Below are 21,488 nucleotides of genomic sequence, written 5' to 3' on the forward strand. Positions count from 1 at the left end.
AGACTCAATGCATCGGAACGTCATTCGTAGTGGTATCGCTAGGCGTATTTTATTCGGCAAATCCAGAACATAAATCACGTGACATCATCTGCCGTACATCTGTTTCAACTGCCAGAAAATTGCATAACACATGACAATGCGCGTACGTAAAAAGAGGTGCGTCCCAAAACTTTTGTCCATTTTGTGTGCTGCTCAAATCCATAAAGCAAACAGCGAGCAGCAGTCGAAAGATGTGATCGGCTTTAGTTGCCCCCATAAGCCCGAGCTCGGCTCTTTGGTTATTTTTGGCTGCGGAGCGACAAGACCGTTGCCATGGAAACGCTACATTGAGCTTATAGCGCCTGCTCATGGCAAAATGTGCATTTTCTGAAATAAATTAAAAAATAGTCTTTACACAAATGTTCTATGCAGCCCGACTAGTTCAAAAAACGGCATTCCGATCGCCAAAGACACATGTTTAGGTTTTTTGAGTCCAGATGTTCAATTCCAGATATTAATCTTTCAAGTATTTAACTAAAGGAAGGTTTAAAACTAAACTAAACTAAAGCAATCAATGTGGAAGAAAATGACCAGAAAGTGGTCAAAAGACAGTATTTTGTCCGATCCTTTGATCTTTACATGAAAGGTATTTCATGTCAAAGAGAAAGCATTGAAAGAATAGAGTAAGGAGCTGAAATTTCACCTTAGAACGTGCCATCCCTTGGCTAAAGTACTGATGTGGAAGAAAATTTTCAGAAAATGGTCAAAAGACAGTATTTTGTCCAATCATTTGATCTCAACATGGAAGGTATTTTACGTGAAAGCATTGAAAGAAGACGGTCGAGAGCTGAAATTTCACCCTGGAGTGTGTCTCGACTTGGCTAAAATACTCCCAGAATGATTTGGAAAAAAATAAGCCAAAATAGCGCGAGTGATAATCAGTCACGGATTTATAGAACATATAGTAAAGAACATTTTTGGAGCGACTTTCCCTTCCCTCCGCATCCAATCCGGCGGTCTCCGCGGCAACCGGCGGGTTTGAAGATGCGGAAAAAAAGTCCGGAATGGAGCTTTCCGTAGCGACGCGGTCAAACGGTGGTGATTTGGTCCACCACTCGGGTGCCGTCGTTCATCTCCACGCACTCCACCTCCTGGCGGGGGGCGTCGGCGGCGGGCGTCCGGCGCGCCCGGCTCTTGGAGGGCGGCAGGAAGGTGAGCAGGGTGGGCAGGAAGGCCAGCGCGTGCAGGGCGGAGCATCCGGCGGTCAGCGCCAGGCAGCGGAAGAGCGTGCGGGTCAGGTTGGAGCGCACCGACCCCACGGGCGCCAGGGCGGCGCCGTAGCAGAGGAAGGCCTGCAGCGAGGGCACGCCGTGTCGCTCCAGGGCCACCCGCACCCAGTGGGTCCTGGTGTCGCCCCTCCCGGCGGCGAACCCGCACAGGAGCGGGCCGCTGCAGTCGGCGGCGTGCCCCAGGGCCAGGATCAGACACGGGACGGACACGCAGTCCAGCTCCACGCCCCATAAGGTCATGAAGCCCAGGACGCCGAACTGCACCGAGAGCAGGGTGAGCCCCAGCCACACGGACACCAGGGGCTCCACCAGGGCCAGGGAGGACAGCCCCAGCAGGAAGAGGACGGCCAGGAGCGAGTGGCGCAGCGGCGAGCTGACGGCGGCGGCGTAGCGGTCCAGGTAGACGAAGGAGGGGTTGAAGATGAGGAAGCGCACGCGGGAGCTGAGCGACAGGCGGCGCAGCGTGTCCAGGAGCGCCGACATCTCCTGCCGCTTGTTCTCCGTGGTCTTGGCCACCAGGAAGATGCGGGACGCCGCCAGGTCGGGCTCCTCGCCGGGGCCCCGCTCGGCGAAGATGATGTCGTCGGCGAAGTGGGCGAAGCGGGGCTCGCGCAGGAACCCCTGGCGGAGCGTGCGGGTGAAGTTGTCCCGGGACGGGCTGGTGGACTGGTTGCGCTGGGACAGGTAGGACAGGTAGGCCTCCAGCCAGCTGATGCGCTGGAAGCCTTTGGCGTACTCCAGCAGGTCGCGCTGCACGCTGGCGTTCCAGTAGGGGGCGCTCTCGTAGATGTAGAAACCGATGACGGGCGAGTAGGAGCTGAAGTAGCGCTGCTGGGCGCGGGCGTAGGACGCCGTGGCCGTGTCCGTGGCGACCAGGGCGCTGGGGTCCGAGCCCTGGACCACCTGCCCAACGCAAGTACGCGCATGTGTTTACGCGCATGCATCCACACGTATACATACACGTACATAGACACATTTACACAAATACGTGCATGCTTGGAGATATGCGTTACATACTTATATACGCATATTATATACTTAAACTTATGCATGCATACACAAACATAACAGTGTATAAACATTCATTTACACACATGAATATACCATACAAATACATGCATAAATGCATATGCGCACGTGTACCTACATACATATATACAGTACGTATTTGCATGTACACCTACACGTGTATACATACATACACAAAAATTTATACATGTATATACTCTATACACGAACACAAACGTATACAGTATATACATATATACTTTGTAAATACATGCATATACATTTTTAATAGCTATACAATATAAGCATATTTGGACGTGTATACACACATACTGGTACAGTGTACACAGTACATATGTAGTACACACAAATATATAACCATATACACACAAATATAGTACATACTGTATATACACATATATCTACATTGTACGTATACGGTACAGTATATGCATTATATTGCGTACACACACAAATATATATATATATATACACACACACACACACAGTATATAATCTACATAATACTTTATATATAGAATGAGTGTCTGACCTGCAGGAAGCCCATGAGGCCAAAGGAGACGTAGACCAGGTAGAGCAGGACCACAAAGGGCTTGACGTAGGTATTGGTGATCCAATCTCCATAGCAACGGCGGACGCAGCCCAGAAGAAGGTGCGAGTCCTGGGGACGTGCGTCCGAGGCGCGAGGCTGGCCGGGCGCGCAAGGGTGGACGTAAGTGCGCGCGTGGGCGTCGGGCGGGTGGGGGGCGTGGCCCGGACCGTGCGGCGTCCCCGTGGCGGTCTGCGCCTCGTCCTGGTACCGGGTGTACATCAGGCATCTGTACCAGGCCGGCTTGGAGTCCAGCCGCTCCTGCTTGGGCACCCTTCGGCAAAAGCAGCCGTGTCGGTAGCCCGTCTCCAGGTAGCCGGTGAGGACCAGGCAGGAGCTGTAGAAGGAGAGCATGTAGGCGTAGCTGACGGCCACGGCCAGCGCCGCCGCGCGGCAAAAGAGCCGCACCGCCTCCATGTTGGTGAGCGGCGAGGCGGCCAGCCCCAAAGTCATCAGGTGCAGCGCCGTGGAGCCCGAGAAGCGAGGCATCACGTCCTGGAAGACGCTGGCCACACGCTCCTTCACGTGCTGGTCCTCCCGCGTGCGTCGCCACGACGACAGCATCTCGAAGGATCCGAACAGCCCGTGGCCTGGGGAAAAAAAACCCAAAAAAAACACTTTTTACTTTCATTCCATGTTCTTTGTGCTGCTCCTTATGGTGTGTGCGCCTTGGCCACTTGGGGGCGGTAAAACACGGGCGTATGGATGAAAACAATCACAACTTGGAAAAAAGTTCGGGGCCAAATTGACCTATTAAAAGTAAACATTTTGTAACGAGGAAGATTAAAAAAAATCACTGGCTTCTAACAGAAAAAAAACAGAATAATTTAGTTCATAGTACTTTTTTTTTCGAAAAAAAATAAAGATTATTTTTGGATTTGTTCCTTTTTAACACAATGGCAAAAAATGGGCTTCAAAAAGTTTAAAAATAAACATGTTTTGAATATTTTTTAAGGAAGAGATTGTCTCAGAAAATTACGGGGAAAATGAATGATGTTTATAAGCGTGCAAAAAAGGTTTTTTTTTTCCTTTCCAAACATAACTGCCAGTAATGACACGATGCATAAAATTGGAACTTTAAAATGTTTGTGACAATTCTTGCTCCAATTGTGCATACGCTTGCAGTTCCTCAGTAAGCTGCAGTTATAGTTGTTCTTTGCAGAGGATAAAGAATATATGCATCGCAATTTTTTTTCTTTTTCAGCGACGACCTTACCCAGCATGACGAAAGGGATGCCCAGGTACGTGGAGTTGTAGGCGGAGCCGCTGAGGTTGAGGATCCCGGCGGCCGTGAGCCCGGCCAGCGTGACGGACAGCAGGGCCAGCAAGCCCAGCCAGGGCTTGGAGCGCACGCAGTCGCGCATGGAGCAGCACAGGACGGCCAGGACGCCGCACAGCCCCAGGCTGGCCAGCAGGGGGCGCCGCGCCAGCACCGAGGAGAACTGGAAGTCGGTCCTGAGGGACGAGGACGTGGCCGGGTAGAGGCCCAGCCGTGGGTGGAGCGCGGCGAACTCCCGCAGCCGGGCGCAGAAGGCCTCCTCCCATCGGCCGGCCACTCCCTCCATGAGCCCGCCCCTCGCCTGGAGGTAGTAGGTGAGCTGCAGGGCCCGGGCCGAGCGCACCCCCTCGCCCTCGCCGTCGGGGGCCCGCGCTTGCACGCCGCCCAGCTGGTGGCCGATGTACGCCCGCCGCCCGTCGGCCAGCCGCGTGATGGGGTAGCGCAGCGCCGGCGCCGAGCGGTTGGCGGCGCGGGCCGACTGGATCTCTTCCATGGCGCGGATGATGTCGTCCACGATGCAGGCGTTCTTGTCGTCGGGGAGGCACAGGTGCGAGAAGGAGTAGTTGAAACTGTTGGGGCCGCTCGGGGGCACCGTCACCCGCATCTGGTAGATGAGTCTGTGCAGCTGGCGGGGAAAGGAAGACAGGTGTTTGGACAAAAAGAGTGCTTCGGCGCCGTTTTCCAGGCAGCTTGTTGGTATTCAACTATGTTGAAGAAAGCTGAGGAGTTTCCCTTCCATAAAACAATAAAGGCGCTACCATTTAATAGCATCTGAAATGAGTTGAGGGCCTCTTTTAGACAAAAGTGGTGCTTTGCCGCTGTTTTCTGGCAAATTGCTGTTAAGGACTTACGTAAGTTGAGGAGCTTCACTTCGATAAAACGTGGAAGCTCTACCATCAAGTAGCATCTGAAATGAGTTGAGGGCCTCAGACAAAAGGAATGTTTTGGCGCCATTCTGGGGCATCTTCGCCATGGAACTATGTTGCGGTAGGATGAGGATCTTCCCTTCTCTAAAGCTATTAAATTGCTAGTGGCGTATTCATGACAAGGAGCTATGTGGAAATTAGATAAGGAGTCTCATTAGACAAAAGTAGTGCTTGCCCGCCCTCTTGAGGCATCTTTGTGCCAAGGAAAAAATATTGTCGAGATGAAGAGCTTCACTTTGAAAGTAGTGATTGGATAGTATTTAAGGAACAGGTTTTTAAAGAGTGAAAGAGTCTCATTTATACAAAAGTAGTGCTTTGCCGCTATCTTGTGGCATTTGGGTGCAGAGGAACAGTTGAAGTCAGTTCTTTGAGGGATTTTTTTCCGAAAGCCTTCTTTCACACATGTGGGGGTTGTTGACATCGTAAGAATCTTCCCCGTTGCCATGGCAAAAAGACAACAGTGCCAACATGCATATGGTTACCTAGCAACAAGCCATATGCCAGTCTCTTGCAACTTTTTCCATCTGCCATTGCATCATGGCTTAAAATCTACATTTTTTTTCCTTTTTTAGCTGCCCGATGCCGCTTTCATTTCACGCATAAATCCTCAAATGCATTCCATTAGCATTCATGCTAGCTCTCTTGCTAATGTATTTGTGCATCTCAATCAAATCAGAGTGCAATGAATTGGTTTTCCTTTCCTGCAGCAAGAGTTGAATTTGTTTGCTTTGGTGTTTTGCAGCTGATTTGTCGCGCTTTGTCAGCACACAATCACCCCAATGAGAAACGTCCAAGGCTGCCAGCCAAATGACACCAAAAAAAAAACAAAAACTTGTTTCGACGTTCTTAAAGTGATTGGGGTTACTGCAAAAGCACCACTTTAATTAAGTCCGACATGGTTCAATTCCAATAAGTGCAGACAAATTTTTTTCGTGCCTCACAACAAATAAGTGAGGTACACTGAAGTTCACTTGGAAGAACGCATGCATCTTGGTGCCAAACAACTATGTTGAAGTGAGGTTGAAGAGCTTCACCTTGACAAAAGTAGTTTTGGACAGCCATTTGTGGCATTTGGTTGCCGAAGAGCTATATAGAAGCTTCACTTACACAAAACTAGTGCTTTGCCACCGTTTTGGAGTATTTTGGTGCCAGGGAACTATGTTGATGTAAGGTGAAGAGCTTCAACTAAACAAAAGTAGTTTTGATCGCCGTTTCGTGGCAATTCATCCCAAAGAACTATATAGAAGCGAGTAGAGGAGCTTCACTTAGAAAAAAGTAGTGCTTTGTAGTATTCTGTCCACAAAAAACTATGCTGAAGTAAGCTGAGGAGCTTCACTGAGACAAAAGTAGATTTTGATCACCGTTTGGTTACATTTTGTTGCTGAAAAAGTATATTGAAGTATGTTGAGAAACGTCACTTAGACAAAAGTAGTGCTTGGCCACCATTTTGTAGCACCTTAGTGCTACGAATATATCCTGATTAGTTGAGGAGCCTCATTTAGACAAAAGTAGTTTCTGACATTCTAAAATAAAGGTTTGCCACCATATTTTGGTGCCAAAGAACTATGTTCAAGTGAGTCAAGTAGCTTCATTTTGACAAAAGTAGTTTTTTACAAGCATTTTGTGGAATCCCGCTGCCAAAGAAATATATGGAAGTGAGTTGAGGAGCTTCTTAGACAAAAGTATTGCTTTGTCACTATCTTGTGCGGTGGAACTATGCTGGATTACATTGAGGAGCTTCCTTTAGCCAGAAATGGTGTTTTTCCGCCCTCTTGTGGCATCTTTAGGCAATAATAAAACCATTTAGAGGGCAGGAGACAACTTTTTTTTCAATACAGTTTAGGGACTACAAAAATTGTCCATTTTTCCGAGGGCTCACCTCGAGCACGTCGTCCAGATTGGGCGCCTCCAGCAGGCTCCCGCGGCGGGCGGCGACGATGACGCGCCCGTAGCGCCCGGGCGTCTGCAGGTCGGAGTAGAGCGCGTGCTTGGAGTGGTTGATGGGGAAGAGGCTGTCCACCAGGTTGCCCTCGATCTTGGCCAGGCTGTGCTTGGGCGCCAGCAGGCCCCGCACGTCCTCCTCCACGCGGTAGCGGCTGAAGCTGGCGCCCAGCAGCACGGCCAGCAGCGCCGGCGTGGAGGCGAACAGCACCGGCTGGCCGGCCACCAGCCGGCCCAGCGCGCGGAAGCCGCCGCTCAGCCCGCCGCGCAGCGCCTGCCGCAGCATCCCGGCGCGCGCCGGCCGCTCCAGCCTCTCCCAGCCGGCCGAGAGCCCCGAGGCGGCGCCCAGCTGCATCAGCGGCGGCCGGCCGCGTCCCCGCGCGCCCCGCTTCTCCGCATCCGTGTCTCTTCTTTTCCTCTCATCCTCCGAGAAGTCTCCCTTGGAAAGCGGGACGAAGGGAATTATTCGCAAGCCAGCCGCCTGGCCGTTCGGCGCCCCCTCCCCGGTCCGCCTACCTGATGCTGCGGCGGGCATCCCCGCTCCGGCGGCTCCTCCCCCCTCTGGTAAGACGGAGCTTCGGAAGGCTCACCTCGGCGCCGCTGTTTAGTAGTCTGCGCGCGCACGTGCGTGCGCGTACATGCGCCATCCGCGCATCGTAGGAGGGCAACGTTAGAGCATCTCATTGGACGACGCCCGTGAGGTAATCAAGTGCGCAAGCGTGGAGCCGCCAGTGTGGAGGAAATATTTTTTTCCCATTTGTTCATTAAATATATGATTTGAATAGAACACAAATAATACATAGGAAACACAAAAATGGAAAATTTCAATTTGTGGACTTCTTTTCAAGGAGTGCAGTGAAGCGCAAAGAAGAGTAAACGGAATAAAATGGTGCTGCGGTGTCTCGTTTTGGACACCGGGTGGCACCCACGTAGCAACATACTCCACAAAAAGAAGTCGTGAAGAAAGAACTTTTAGGCTAAATATAATTTTCTCCCCTTTAAAATCCTATTGTTTTAAACTTTTAAACACATTTTAAGGTGTTTATACACATTCAAACATGTGCGTATGCTAAATGCTAACATAGCATATTTTCCCATAATACCATAAGATATAAGCAAAGCCCTGTGGCCCTATTATGAGAAAAAATATTGTTTGAACCACATTTGAAGGTATTTATATACATTGAAACATGTGTATGCTAAATGCTAACAACGTAGCATATTTTCCCAATATATGCAGATTCCTATGGCATTTTGAAAAAATGTTTTATGCTTTTAGCATAAAACCTACAAGTACGTTCAAACCTGTTTGCTGAAACGTATTGCGAAACTTGGAAAAGCCTTATTATGTTCACTCGAATTAAAAAATAAAAATAGTTGCAAGGCTACCAGAGGCCATAGCGGACATCCCCTATTTACGTTCTAATCCATTATTCACTGAAGCCCCAATTAGCCTCTAATAGCCTTCATCAGTCGAACGCGCGCGCGTGAGCGAGCGTCTCCCGAGGCAGGAAGTCGGCGCAAAAGAGGAAATGAAAGAGCAGCGAGACGTCGCAGCCGCCGGGACTTTTATGATAACCAAAGTCGTAATTAGTGCGGCTCCGTGATTTACAGCCAACAGACTCGTTCGCGCGTGAGTCGTCTCCATGAGATGTTTTTTTTTTTTTCATCCTGGGTGACATCACCGCCATTATTTAGGACGCCTATACTGTATTTTAGATCCTGAGTGCTTCCATACGTTTGGGTGCGGCTTATTCATTAATAAGTAGTCCCTTCATGTCCATTTCCCGGCTTTGTGGATAATTGATGATGTCATCCATCAACAGTTCATACATGCCAGCCAGAACACCAAAAAGTGTCCGCCCGTCATTGTTGAACCACTGGGGGAAATTTTGACCCAACTTGGGCTTTTAGATGTTTTTGATGTGTGACATACTGAAAACGCGATGTTTTATCATGCATTTCCCCCGATTTCTGCAAGAATCCTTTGGACAACAACTCCCGAATTTTTTGTGTTGACACCCCAAAACCAGCGTGTGGCGCAAGCGGACAACTTATGATGTTTGGAAGCCTTTCAAAGACTTCTATGGTTGGCTTAGCTTGGACTCCCATAATGCAAAAGTCTTCGAAAGTCATATTGCTCGGGGGGGGGGGGGGGCATAGCGCACCCCTCCTCCTCAAAATTAAAAAAAAAAAGAACAGTCAATCCTTGTTTACACTTGAAATATTTTTGAACAGTTTGCTGGAAAAAAAAAATGCTTGAAAAAATGATTTTTTAAACATTAAATTTAACTACATATTATTGCAATTCTATAATTTTTCAAATTAACTGTTTCAATCCCAAACATATCATTTTAATTTTATGTCTAAAAGCAATATGATTTAGCATTTACATAGAGTAAAAAATAGTGCGGGTAAATAAATAAACAAATGAATAAATAAAGAGATTTAATCACCAATTGTCGTATTGACTCACACACACACACACACACGCGCGCACGTACAAAAGGCTTGTTTTTCTAATTAGCACGTGCGGTTACAATGCCCAGCAGGGTTGCCACGGATACGGGTCATTAACGGCGCACCCCGCCGCCTGCCTGCCACTCAAACCATCACATTCAGGATGACCCTGATAAGAGATAACATAAGGCGTCGCTATGGCAACTGCTGCCAGCTATATGAGACAAAGTCTGCGTTTGTTTGTGTGTAACAAATGACCACTAATCAATAACCTGACGCGATAAAAAAAAAAAAAAAGACTGATTTATTTATTGGTCACATTTGCATGGCAGCTTGTTGCTAGGCAGAATCTGTGACGTCATTCAAGTGAAGACTTTGGGGTGAAATAATTTATCAAAAGTCTCTCATCTTATCATCATCTTTACGTCGCCGCGAAAGACTGCTGAGCCAGTTGCCATGGCAACATCTGGACCACAGCCTAGAAAATGACTCGCGCCACAAGATTTTTTTTGAATTTACAAAATGATTTATTTTTATCGTATCAAAATAAATTAAACATGAAAATTCTAATATTTTCATCAGCAATGATTCATGTAAAATGTAACTACCAAGCATAATACAAGTATTGGAAGTCTAGATTAATATAATATAATATGGTAAACAGGGGCGGAGCATTTTATATATATATATATATATATATATATATATATATATATATATATATATATATATATATATATATATATATATATATATATATATATACAATAATAATAATAATAATATCAACTAACTTATAACGTATAAATAATATCAAGTTTGTGTAAGGTTCGGCTTGTACAAACCCAAACGTGCCAGTGAACAGAACGTCAAAGTTGGCCCCGCCCCTCACCACCTTTGCTCAAATGGGGGAGGGTCAGTCTGAGGTGAAAGGTCACCACACGCGGCAGGACCGCGCGCCTCGGTTCATCACCGACGAGTCGGGGCAGTTGAAGGCCTTGCTGAACTCGGGGAAATTACTCATCGCTCCGATCACCCTGTCGAGGGAGCAGAGGGGGAGGAGCTAAGTTTAGCCTGGGTTGTTAGTGGAAGGGTAGGCTCCCTCTCCGTGTCCTCACCTGTACTTTGGCGGACTGTGCGCCCCGCTTTGTATTTGGTCCCTGGCGGCCTCGGCCCGGTACGCGTTGCAGCGGACCTGCGGGCGCACGGAACATGAGACCCGGCGGGACGCCCGCCCCCTGCTGGACATCCCGCGTCCTTACGTGCGAGTAGCTCAGAAAGAAGAGCTGGTTGCTGTCGAGTCCGACGCCCGGCAGAAGCAGTTCCTCGGCGCCGCCTCGGCTCTCGTCCACCCAGCGCCGGTACGCCTGACGGGGAAAATGCTGATCGGACCCGCCCCGCCTGCGACGTTGACGTGATCATACCCGAAACGCTTGTCTCAGTCCGCCGTTGTCTGCGATGTTCTCCGCTAGCGTCCTTTTACCGCGGACCTGCACAATATACACGACTCTCGTCACAAGTTTCTGAAACCGTTCAATGCGGTGACTAATGATGCTAATTATTAGCCTGCGTATAACGTTTTGCAATGTATGTTAGCATAAAGATGACGTACAATAGCTATAAAAAACTGTTTCTAAAATAGCTAGCTGTACAGGCTATGGATGCTAATTTTTTGCCAGTCTACAATATTCTGCATCGTGTGTTAGCATTACGCTAACAAAAACAGCCATTACAACGCTTTTTAAAACAGTTAGCGTTAGCTAATTTAAGAATTAGTATTCTTAGCGACTAAGAATTCTAATTCTTAGCCTATTTACAGTGTTTTGCCTCGTGTGCTAGCCTTAAGCTAGCAGACAACAGCCATCAAAACACTGTTTCCAAAATAGTTAGCCGTAGTGACTGTGGATGCTAATTGTTAGCTTGCCTGCAGCATTTTGCATTGTGTTAGCATTAGGCAAACAGATAATAGCCATTACAACACTGTTCACCGAAATAGTTAGCTGCAGTGACCGCGGATGCTAATTGTTAGCCTGTTCATATATTACAATATTTAGCAGAAATTTAGCAGAAGATATTATTAATCCTAATTGTGTGTGTTTATTTTTACAGGAAATAAATATTAAATGTTTATTTATCTACCAAAAACAAGTTAATGTGGACAAAAAACGTAAACATACTTTAGTCTCATTCATTAAAACAAAAAATCATGAATACACGCCTTGATTTTGTATTAATCGCTAACAAAATGCGCCATACTTACATTTAGCCCCGCCTCCTCCCAGTAGTAGTCGTTGTACTGCTCCACCATGCACTGCGTCTTGTCTGTGAAGGCCGTCACCGACGAGTTGCTCCACCACTGGTCCAAGTTGCCGTCCTTGTCGTATTTGCGTCCTGTTTTGGTGAAGGAGAGACCAAAGGCGGTAACTCCAATGGGTAAATATCGCGACTAGGCGCCAGCGGCTGCGCTGACCGTTGTTGTCGAAGCCGTGCGTCAGCTCGTGTCCCACGATCACGCCGATGGCGCCGTAACTCAAGGACCTGCCAGACGACGAGTGGACAGGTTGGACGACCTTATACTGACCTTATTTATAAGGTTCATCTAACCTGGGATAGTCTTTCCCCCAAAAGAAGGGTTTTTGGAGCTCGCCGGCAGGAAATCCTGCGGAGGAAATTGAAATGTTTGTTTGGTCGAGAGAGTTAGCGAGGCATCAAACTTGATTGGCTCAAAAATATATGATGAAATGAAGCTTACTGATCTGATTGGTGGAGGAGCTGTAGAAGGCGTTGACCGTGGTTGGATTGGTGAACCACCTGCAACACAAGTTTTTTTCATAAGATGGCATAATATATTTTGATAAAAATAGCTTAGTAATATGTTGATGTTCATGTTCCAATGCATTTGCTCTTAATTTGAAAAGAAAGATGCGCTGTTACTGCCACATCATTTAAAAGCATGAAATAAGATTTGGCAGGGATTAGATTTTTGCTAAAGGAATCACTACAACTACTTCTCACGGCACTGAACAGCATTAAATTTCATTTGGCATACAATATTTTGGTAAACATAATTTAGTAATAATTTACTTCATATTCCAATTAATTTGCTCTTTATTTTAAAAGAAAAATGTACTGTTCTTGTCACGGCACTGAACAGCATTAAATTTGATTTGGCATACAATATTTTGTACATACATACATAATTTAATAATATTTACTTCTTGTTCCAATTCATTTGCTCTTAACTTGAAAAGAAACTGCATAGTTCCTATCATAGAATTGGAAAGCATTCAATTTGATTTGGCATAGTACATTGATCTAAAGGAGTCATTACGACACAATTTTGTTATAAGGTGTTTCATTTTCCGATTAATTTGTTCTCAATTTGAAAATGTACTCTTTGTGTCCTGGTTTTTAAAAGCCATAAATTAGATTTGCCGATGCCCTGTTAATATCTCACTTTAGATAAAGGTACACATCATTAAAAAGCAGAGAAGCTTCCGCCTCTTAAAAATGATGTCATTCGTTTAATAGCCGTTTCCCAAGCGATGAAAACGACATCAAAGTGCTCCCTGGGTCGGATGATAAGTGATATAATCATAACATAAAACACCAAAAATGACTCGGGAACGAAACCCATTTCGGCCAAATGTAACGAATCGATAAATATCGAGATACGGTGAAAAAAAAAAGGTCGAAACGGGTTTTCCATTTTCAATAAAGGAGCCACGACGGAGGCACGACGTCGATTTATGATTTTCAATAAGCGATATATGGACGGCCCACTCACTCGGTGCGGGGGACGCTCTTTCGCAGCCAGGCCACGTCGGCCTGAGCGATGAACCCGAGCGTCTGCAGCACGTTGCCGTAGTAGTCGCTCTCGTTGAACTCCAGCTGAAAACGTTTGGCGGCTTTTCATTTGACGGCCAAAAAACGCGGCTAGCCTACCCACCTCCTTCAAGTCGTCGTTGAGGTAGGTGTCGTTGCGGATGAACTCGGGGTAGCCCACTTTGGCCAGGACGGCGTGAGCCTGAAAGATTGGGAAAATAAGAACGCGGGAGAAGGACGGAAGATTTGAGTGGCGTCACCTTTTCGATTGCTCTGGTCTTGGTTTCCTCGTCCATCCACCCGTTCTCTTTCTGCAGCATGTCCACGAAGGCCCAGCGGACGCCGTCGATTAGCTCGTCCATCTGAGGGGCGGATTACCTGCTGTTATTTTTACTAGCCGCCAGGGGGCAATATCTCCATAAACAAAGGGAGACAGAAGAAGACCCTCTTGAAGTATTTACTTTGAGTTTTACTCTCTATTCTCCAGTAAGAAACACAATCAGGCATGTTACTGTTGTGGTTGGGATATAATTCTAACAATCCCAGAGTGTCTATGTTATGTTGAAAATATGTTGGTGCCGCCCTTGCTTCTAAACATGCAGTCATGTTTAGTCCGCGTTGTCCTCATAATTACAGGCGGACAAGGACGCACACACACCATTTGTTTCTTGTCCTCCTGGAAGTAGTTGTCCACAAAAAGGCGGCCTGCGGCGTAGACGAGCGAGTTCTCGATGTAGTTGATGCACTTGTCCCAACGAGGCGTCAGAGAAGTGGTTCCCGTGGTAATCTGCCAAAATAGATCGCAATGACAGTATCATCGGGATGGGTCTTAAGGTTTTTGTAGAAGAACGCTAGCGCTAACCCTGGCGTAGTCCAAATATCTGTAGAGGAAGCGGCGGCTGAGCGTGGTGAGCTTGGAAAAAACGGCTCTCCACTGGACGTAGTTGGCCACGGTCCTGCAGGAGGACACACATCCATGAGGCGCGGAATTGCATTAGTCGTCACCCCCCCCCGCCCCCCCGTCTACCTCGGATCTGTGGCGTTAACGAGCTTGACGAGGTCCCGGAAGTACTGCGGCGCTCGCACGATGACGGGTTCCGAGGAGGACACCACGCGAGACGGGTCGCTGTCGGACTCCACCACCGATTTGACGAAGAACAACCAGTCCAGCTGCGTTTGAAAAGCATCGTAACTTCATCATGATATTCATATTTCAGGGTGGTCAGATGATAGAATGAACAAATGGAATATAATGAAGTCAAATGTAGCAAAACGACATTTTAGCTAGTTATTCTATTCTATTTTATTCATTCATTTATTTTTGGGGTGGAGTAAGTATTTTTCCCCAAAAATTGTGAGCATATTAGCATGATTGCTAACACATTTTTAACTGTCATAATCTTGATCAAAAATAGCAACAAACAATATAAACAATAGGAATATATACTGTATATATGTAAATATGAATAAATAATATATTCTTGATATAATAGAAATAATTTATAAATATTTATAATAATATATATTTAAAATAAAACAAAAAAATATAAATAATAATCATAAAATATAAACAAAAAATAAATGCTTGCATGATTGTTGATGTCAACAATAAAACATATAATATATATAATAATATAACAATAGTAATATATGCGTGAATATAAATATGCACAAATAATATATACTTTACTGTATATACTGTATAAATACATATAAATAAACATAAATAATAAATATATACAATAATAATAAAACATAAATGAAATTATGGTTAAAAAAAAAAAAAGGACAAAAATCATATAAATAAAATACGATACCTGTGGTAACTGGCGGTGCAGTCGGGACAGCGTGTACCTGTTATACATGTTCTCGCTGGTCCGGTTCTCAAAGGGAATTATGATCTGCGGGAGCAAGTAGCGAAACAAAAAGATAAACATGTCTTCACGTCCCGTACGTTGCCCACGTTTCAAGTTTGCTTACGTGAGCCAGTTTGGTCTCAAAATCCAGCACTTTCTCCATCTGGACCCGCGCCGCTTTCTGGGGAGCGCCCAGCATGACGGCCGTGTCCACCATCAAGCTCAACAAAGCCGCGCGGTACTGCGCACAAAAACAACGCGTGATGACACGCTTTTTGGTAGAGAAGAAGTCTACACACCCCTGTTTTCCTTCAATTATTTTGTTTTGTCATTGGAGCTAGTGTGTTCAGCAGGGGCCCCAACATTGAACCCTGTGGAACACCATATCCACCACAACTCATCAAGTAGATGTTTGTTTTCCGTCTATATCTTTTGACTCATTGGAGATACACTTCACAGTCCTAATGTGCTCAATAGGGCACAGCCTGGCCTTTTCAATAATATATCGTTTATCAGGGTAGGATGTAATTGACTTTGCTGTCTTGCTGCTGAGACAAAATGGACACAACAGCAAGACACAAATGAATAGGCTTGGTCTCAGGAGGATGTAAATGTCAAGGGTAGTGAACGAGTTAACTTATTCACTGTCAGCGCAGTTAAAATTGATTTTTGACCTATAACCCCCTGAGACACAGTCTATCAATTTGTGTCCACAATAGTGGACATTTGTATTGCTTCTCTATTTTTTGACTGATTGAAATACACTATTCAGTCCTAATGTGCTCAGGAGAGGACATCCTGGAGTTTCCAGTGATGTTTCGAATTTGGTTTGGAACGCTACTAACTTTGCTGTCTTGCGAAGACAAAAAGGACACAACGGTGGACGCAAACGATATGCTGGATCTCAGAAGGATATAGCAAAATGAGTCAACACTTTTTCGACCATTATTATCATCTGTCCAACTAGATTTTGAAAAAGAAGATAAAAAATGGAGTTGCAAAAGTGTGCACACCCTCCTAACTCATAAAGTCCAGATGTTCTCAGGGTTGGGAAAGTTACCATCTGTGCCGCAGAGCTGTTGGTGATGTAGTCCTCCCTCGACGGCAGACACAAAGACGCCTGATCCAGCTGTGTTGGGGGGGGGGGGGGGGGGGGGGGGGGGTGTTAGCATGTGGAGACGGAGCTGATTTCACTTAGTAGCGCGTCCACCTTGATGACGTATTTGGAGGAGTTCTTGTCGTCGGGGGAGACGAAAATCCGGATGAGGACGCTCTTGCTGTGCTGGTTCCTGATGCGGGCCAGCGTCCTCAGGAGGTTCCAGTCCTGCTCGGACCAGCGGAAGTCTCCGCCCAGGCCGTCGCCCAAAACGGGCCAGCGGAAGTCCGGTTCTTGGAGCGTCCTCAGCATGGGCTGGGCGTCCACCTCCTCCAGTAAACCTGCAAACCGCCGCAAACAACATCTGCTCAGTAAAAACTCAAATGTTATTTGCGGCGATTATTAAGACATTTTTGTTTCTTGTTATCTTTTTTACTGATTATTCTTTTATTATCTCATAATTTTCTTTATTTATTATTTATCTGAATGGCTGATGGTAAATAGCTTGAATTTCTTGACCTCTTACTATGACTATTTGAATTTGAGTTCACGTATTGATTTTAATTTGTTCATTTTGTGTCATTGTTCGTTTGTGAATTTTATTCGTTATTTTTTATACCGTAATTACTTTTTAATTACTTTTTTAAATTATTTTTTCTTTACTTAAATAATTCTCTATTTTTAATTCATATGTTGTAATATTACGTATTAAAATGCAATATCTCTGTATCTTTACCAGGAACTTCTATTTTTCCAATTTATTTTATATATTTCAATTTTTATAAATAATCAAATTTTATTTTATATTTACTTGATTTATTTAGTATTTTCAAATACTCTTTCCAGAGAAAAAAAACGCGAAAACACGTCCCTGGCATTGAATGTCTGGACTCTTGAAAAACGCGAAAACACGTCCCTGGCATTGAATGAGTACTTGGCAGCCATTTTTCAACAAATTTGCTGGTGCTCGTTTGGCCTGGGCGGAGGTTTGGCGTCACGACCGCTTTGGACTCACTCTCGTTGATGCACGAGCGGTAGAGGATCTTGGCCTTGGTCACCGCCTCCAGCTCGCCGTCTTCACTTGGAGCTTCCAGTAACTCTAAAAGACAACAAATCAAATCTGTCTGATTTAGAAAACCTAAAATATTAGCCAAACGGAATGGGGCCGACAACCTTTGAGTCGCACGTCCACCTGCTGGCGGAGCCACGGGTAGATCCCGTAAGAGGACGAGTCTTCGGGAATGGGATTGTTCTCCAGCCAACCGCCGCAGGAGAACATGTAGAAGTCCTCGCAGGGGTCCACCGATTTGTCCATTTTACTCAGAATGGCTCCGGCTTCGGAGGAATGAGTCTTGAGTTTGGAAAGCTTGCACGACGAGGCCGCCCCGAACGATTTGGGGGGGTCCAAATAGAACTCGGGGGTCTCACCTGCCTCAATGCACTCAGGGGTCAGACAGTACTCCTGCTGTTTGCTTCTTTGGGAAACTGAGGAAGAAGAAAGACGGTTATATGAACAAACCCACACAAGCGCTACAGAACTTGGACCCGCATTTGACTCGCATTTGACTTGGACTCAGATCTTTAGGACTCAGACTTTTGGGACTCACACTTGACTCAGACTCTGACCGTTATGAGTCATATTTGACTCGGATCTTTAGGTCTCACACTTGACTTTGACTCAGATCTTTAGGACTCACACTTTTGTGACTCGACCTTGACTCAGAATCTGACCTGACTTAAACTCAGACCTTCCTTTGTGGCTCAAACTTGACTTGAACAAGGACCTGTTTGACTCGCACATGACTCGGACTCTAACCTTTTTCACATCTTCATTTGTGACTTGGCCTGAATGGACTCAATAAAGGTGGACTTGAATAGTCCTGCAATTTCCCCAAATCTTCAAATGTTTTTAATGGCATTCAAACGTATTTGCAAGTATGTTCAAACGATTTTTCCCGTCAAAAACATTGACTCCACAGACCGAACAATACTCTGCGATGCAGTTCCCTGACCTTACAAGCGCGACCTCCGAGCAACCTCGGCCACGCTCACCGTACAGGAAGCGGCGACGCTGGTCCAAAAACAAGCAAGGGGAAAAAAAGTGGAGCACTTGGCATTCTTGCACGCGGTCGCACGCACGGCGGGACACGAGAGGTTTCGAGCGAGCGGCTGATTGCGCCGCATCACGTAATTACACTTCAGCGCCGCCACAAGAATGCGTGACGCGGGTACACACACACACGAGCAGAACATCTAAATCCAAAAGTTACTAAATATACGACAGAAGCAAAAAACGATTATGTGAATGTTACTCAATCCGCTTGTTTAAATGTCATCACAGTGGCACATGCAACTTGTGACGGGATAAACAAGAGTTCTAAACTTTGTCACGTAAAATTAGAACTTGGTTCCTCCCCAAGAACCAAAACGTACAAAAATACATCATGTTTAATAACAGTGCCATACGGTCGCCGTAGGGCGGAAACTTCCTATGTCCAAATATGGTCAACGTCATTCCTTTACACAAATGTATACATTTGGTCTGTCCCCATAACGTTTGTTATTTTTTTAACTGCAAAATAAATTCGACAAACTTCCTTGTAGCCCATTTCATTTGTACAAAGGGAAAGGATATCGACCAAAAATAAAGGGTACTATATTAACCCAATTTTCAGAGTGTAATAAATTTTTACTAGACTATGAATAAACAAACAGTCGATGCAAACATATTTTATTTGTTTTTGTACAAATCGACCATATGTTGAAAACAAAAAACTTTAAAAAAGATATTGGTTGGAAATTCATGGGTTAAATAAATAAACCCAAAAAGATGTGTCGGTCCCCTTTTGACCCAAGTTGGGTTATTTTTACTCATGTGTCATTTTTACTCATTAGTCATGTGTGGCATTAATTTTCTTCAAGATCAAAAGGGCTTGATGGAAGATTATTGTTTTTATTCAGTAAACAAAAGTACTTTCATATATTTTGGTTTCCCATTTAGTTTTCATTACCGATATTAAACTTGTTGCAGTGTCCTAAAAACGTTGCTCTCAATTGTTTTCCAGATGCACGCAATGATCAACTAACCAGCGCAATTAATTTTTGGAAAAAAAAAAGACTTGTTCTAGCATGTTCCAATTGATTTGCTCTTAATTTGAAAAGAATATACCATTACCATTCATTTCCAAATTTCAGTTGAAGTTGAAAATCACTATAATGCAATTTAGCAAGCAGTGGGTTCCTGTTCTAATTGATTTGCATCTAATTTGAAAAGAAACAACTATCAATTTAGCAATGAACGGGTTCATGTTCCAATTGATTTGTATTTAATTTGAAAAGAGACCGTGAGCCAGATGTGCATACCACTTTTCCACCTTGTTTTTTTTTTTTTTAATTATTACACTGTAGTGCAAGACAATTTAATGCTTGAGCACATCCCAGCAGCAGCCAAATTCCACCACAGCACTCCTTGGCATGTTTTTGCCGTCCCCTCCGAGCGCGTAAGGGTGGGAGAGTCCGTAGTGGCACGTGGCCGTTTGAAACCCAATCTCAACCAGAAATAGTCGGACGTGAGCAAGGACCCGATTTAGTCTGCGAGTTCTCTTTTGCGTACACTTTGAATTTTTCGCAAATTACAATGCAGCCCAGTTTGTGTGCGAGAGTGTGTGTGTGTGTGTGTGTGTGTGTGTGTGAGAGCGCGGACTCACCCACTATGAGCGCGAGCAGCAGAATCCCACAGAGACACGCACACACAATCAAGGCGGTCCTGTAGCGCCGGCTGCGGCCCCGCTCGGGTTTGACCCCGCCGCCGCCGCCATCACTTAAATGCTCGGCTTCCATGATTAATCTGAAATGAAACAGAAATGTATCTATATATTGATATAGATATATATTAGGGTGGTCCACATGTGATGATGAGAGATTGCGCTTACCTTCTGGTCACTCTGCAGTTCCTCCAACTTCTGACGACCTCTTCGAGCTGCTCGCCCCACCCGGAGTCACTCCTCCCGCCCAGAGTGTGTGTGCGTGTGCGTGTGCGTGTGCGTGTGAGCGAGATGAGCACTCGTGATGTTTTCTGGGCTGTCGGTGGAACGTGTTACAGGTTTCGGCGTCATTAAATTAATTGAGCAGTGAGTGTGTGTGTGTGTGTGTGTGTCAGCTGATGATTGTTGGTGATGGCGTTGGATGATTACAGTAATCTTTCATCGAATTTTTCTATATTTAGATATCTATTATTTTGAGCTCATATTTTTAACATACTTGAGTTTTTCAACTAGCAATGTTTTAATATTTTTTTGTTTATAATGCTCTAAATTTGCATCCATTTTACATCGATAGTAATTTTCACATTTTTTAACAATTTAACATGAATTTTTCATCTTAGAATTGTCAATTTTTCATTTTTTTTTGTATATTGATTTTCAACTTTTTTAAAGTTGCTGTATGTATTTTTCATTAATACTGTATATGATTACATTATTTTTAATCTCTTTTCTTTTGCAAATATTTTAATGCTATGTTAGTTTATTATAGTCACAAGATGGCTGCAGACTATTTTTGTACATTTTTGGCTCCATTTAAATATGTTACCACAAATGTCATATATAGTAATATATGTATTATATAAATATAATATGTACTATATATATATATATCAATTTTCTTTCTCAAACATTTGCATTTAAAGAAATTCCTACATGTTTTTTTCCTATTGATTTAGTGCCCATTTTTGTCGTGCTTTTTCAATTTCTTCCAAAACACTAACGTTTACATACACAGTCAAAAGTTTGGAAACGCTTATGAGCTCATCTTTTTTTACAATACTTCAATCATTTCTGATTAGTCCATCAATACTTCCGTCCATCCAGGTTGTGAATAATTTGATGGCGTCATTTGGCATTTTGTCAGTCAGCCTAATGACCTGGAATGACCTTTCGTTGACAGCCGTCCATCATCAAGGGCCATTTAGAATCGGAAGCCGCTTCCAAACTTTTGACTGGGACAGATGAATTGAAAGAAAAAGGCATTTTTGCGGGCGTGCATGCCAAGGTTCCCGTGATGGCCCCGAGCCTTTGCACACGTGCTCATTACGTTGGGGGCGGAGGCCGCCCGCCACTTCCCGCGCAAGCCAGCAGAAGCCAGTCAAAGTTTTCACGTTGCTCCCATCGTGCCGCTGACGGCTTGATGAAAGACCGCTCACAATAGCGGCAAAAAAAAAA

General features: G+C 45.0%; 2 protein-coding genes across 4 annotated transcripts; both read right to left on the reverse strand.

Moving 5' to 3' along the window:
* Positions 1-33: 33 nt before the first annotated feature.
* On the reverse strand, positions 34-7,624 carry ptchd1 (patched domain containing 1). 2 transcript variants are annotated; one of them, XM_088441877.1, is made up of 6 exons: positions 7,549-7,624; positions 6,971-7,471; positions 4,103-4,790; positions 3,295-3,476; positions 2,830-3,223; positions 34-2,171 (listed from the first exon to the last, which is right to left on the reverse strand). In XM_088441877.1, exons 2-6 carry the CDS (start codon positions 7,385-7,387, stop codon positions 922-924), a joined length of 2,931 nt encoding a protein of 976 aa, XP_088298003.1. In that variant the 5' UTR covers positions 7,388-7,471; positions 7,549-7,624; the 3' UTR covers positions 34-921. The 2 variants fall into 2 exon arrangements, with proteins under 2 accessions (XP_088298003.1, XP_088298004.1); XM_088441878.1 differs by having other exon boundaries at positions 925-2,171; positions 2,830-3,476.
* Positions 7,625-10,284: 2,660 nt separating this feature from the next.
* On the reverse strand, positions 10,285-20,268 carry phex (phosphate regulating endopeptidase homolog, X-linked). Of its 2 annotated transcripts, none has more exons than XM_088402000.1 (23): positions 20,202-20,268; positions 19,977-20,116; positions 17,698-17,754; positions 17,443-17,604; positions 17,285-17,368; positions 16,384-16,610; positions 16,234-16,302; positions 15,298-15,414; positions 15,135-15,218; positions 14,345-14,487; positions 14,180-14,273; positions 13,976-14,104; positions 13,578-13,679; positions 13,442-13,519; positions 13,280-13,383; positions 12,245-12,303; positions 12,097-12,151; positions 11,963-12,030; positions 11,753-11,883; positions 10,917-10,982; positions 10,755-10,859; positions 10,611-10,687; positions 10,285-10,529 (listed from the first exon to the last, which is right to left on the reverse strand). In XM_088402000.1, the coding sequence occupies exons 2-23, from the start codon at positions 20,107-20,109 to the stop codon at positions 10,427-10,429; spliced, it is 2,247 nt and encodes a 748-aa protein (XP_088258126.1). In that variant the 5' UTR covers positions 20,110-20,116; positions 20,202-20,268; the 3' UTR covers positions 10,285-10,426. The 2 variants fall into 2 exon arrangements, with proteins under 2 accessions (XP_088258126.1, XP_088258127.1); XM_088402001.1 differs by having other exon boundaries at positions 19,977-20,138; positions 20,202-20,235.
* Positions 20,269-21,488: the final 1,220 nt, after the last annotated feature.

This window comes from Hippichthys cyanospilos, chromosome 19 (genome assembly GCF_059441005.1).
Source record: "Hippichthys cyanospilos isolate Australia breed blue-spotted pipefish chromosome 19, RoL_Hcya_1.0, whole genome shotgun sequence".
Lineage (NCBI taxonomy): Eukaryota > Metazoa > Chordata > Actinopteri > Syngnathiformes > Syngnathidae > Hippichthys > Hippichthys cyanospilos.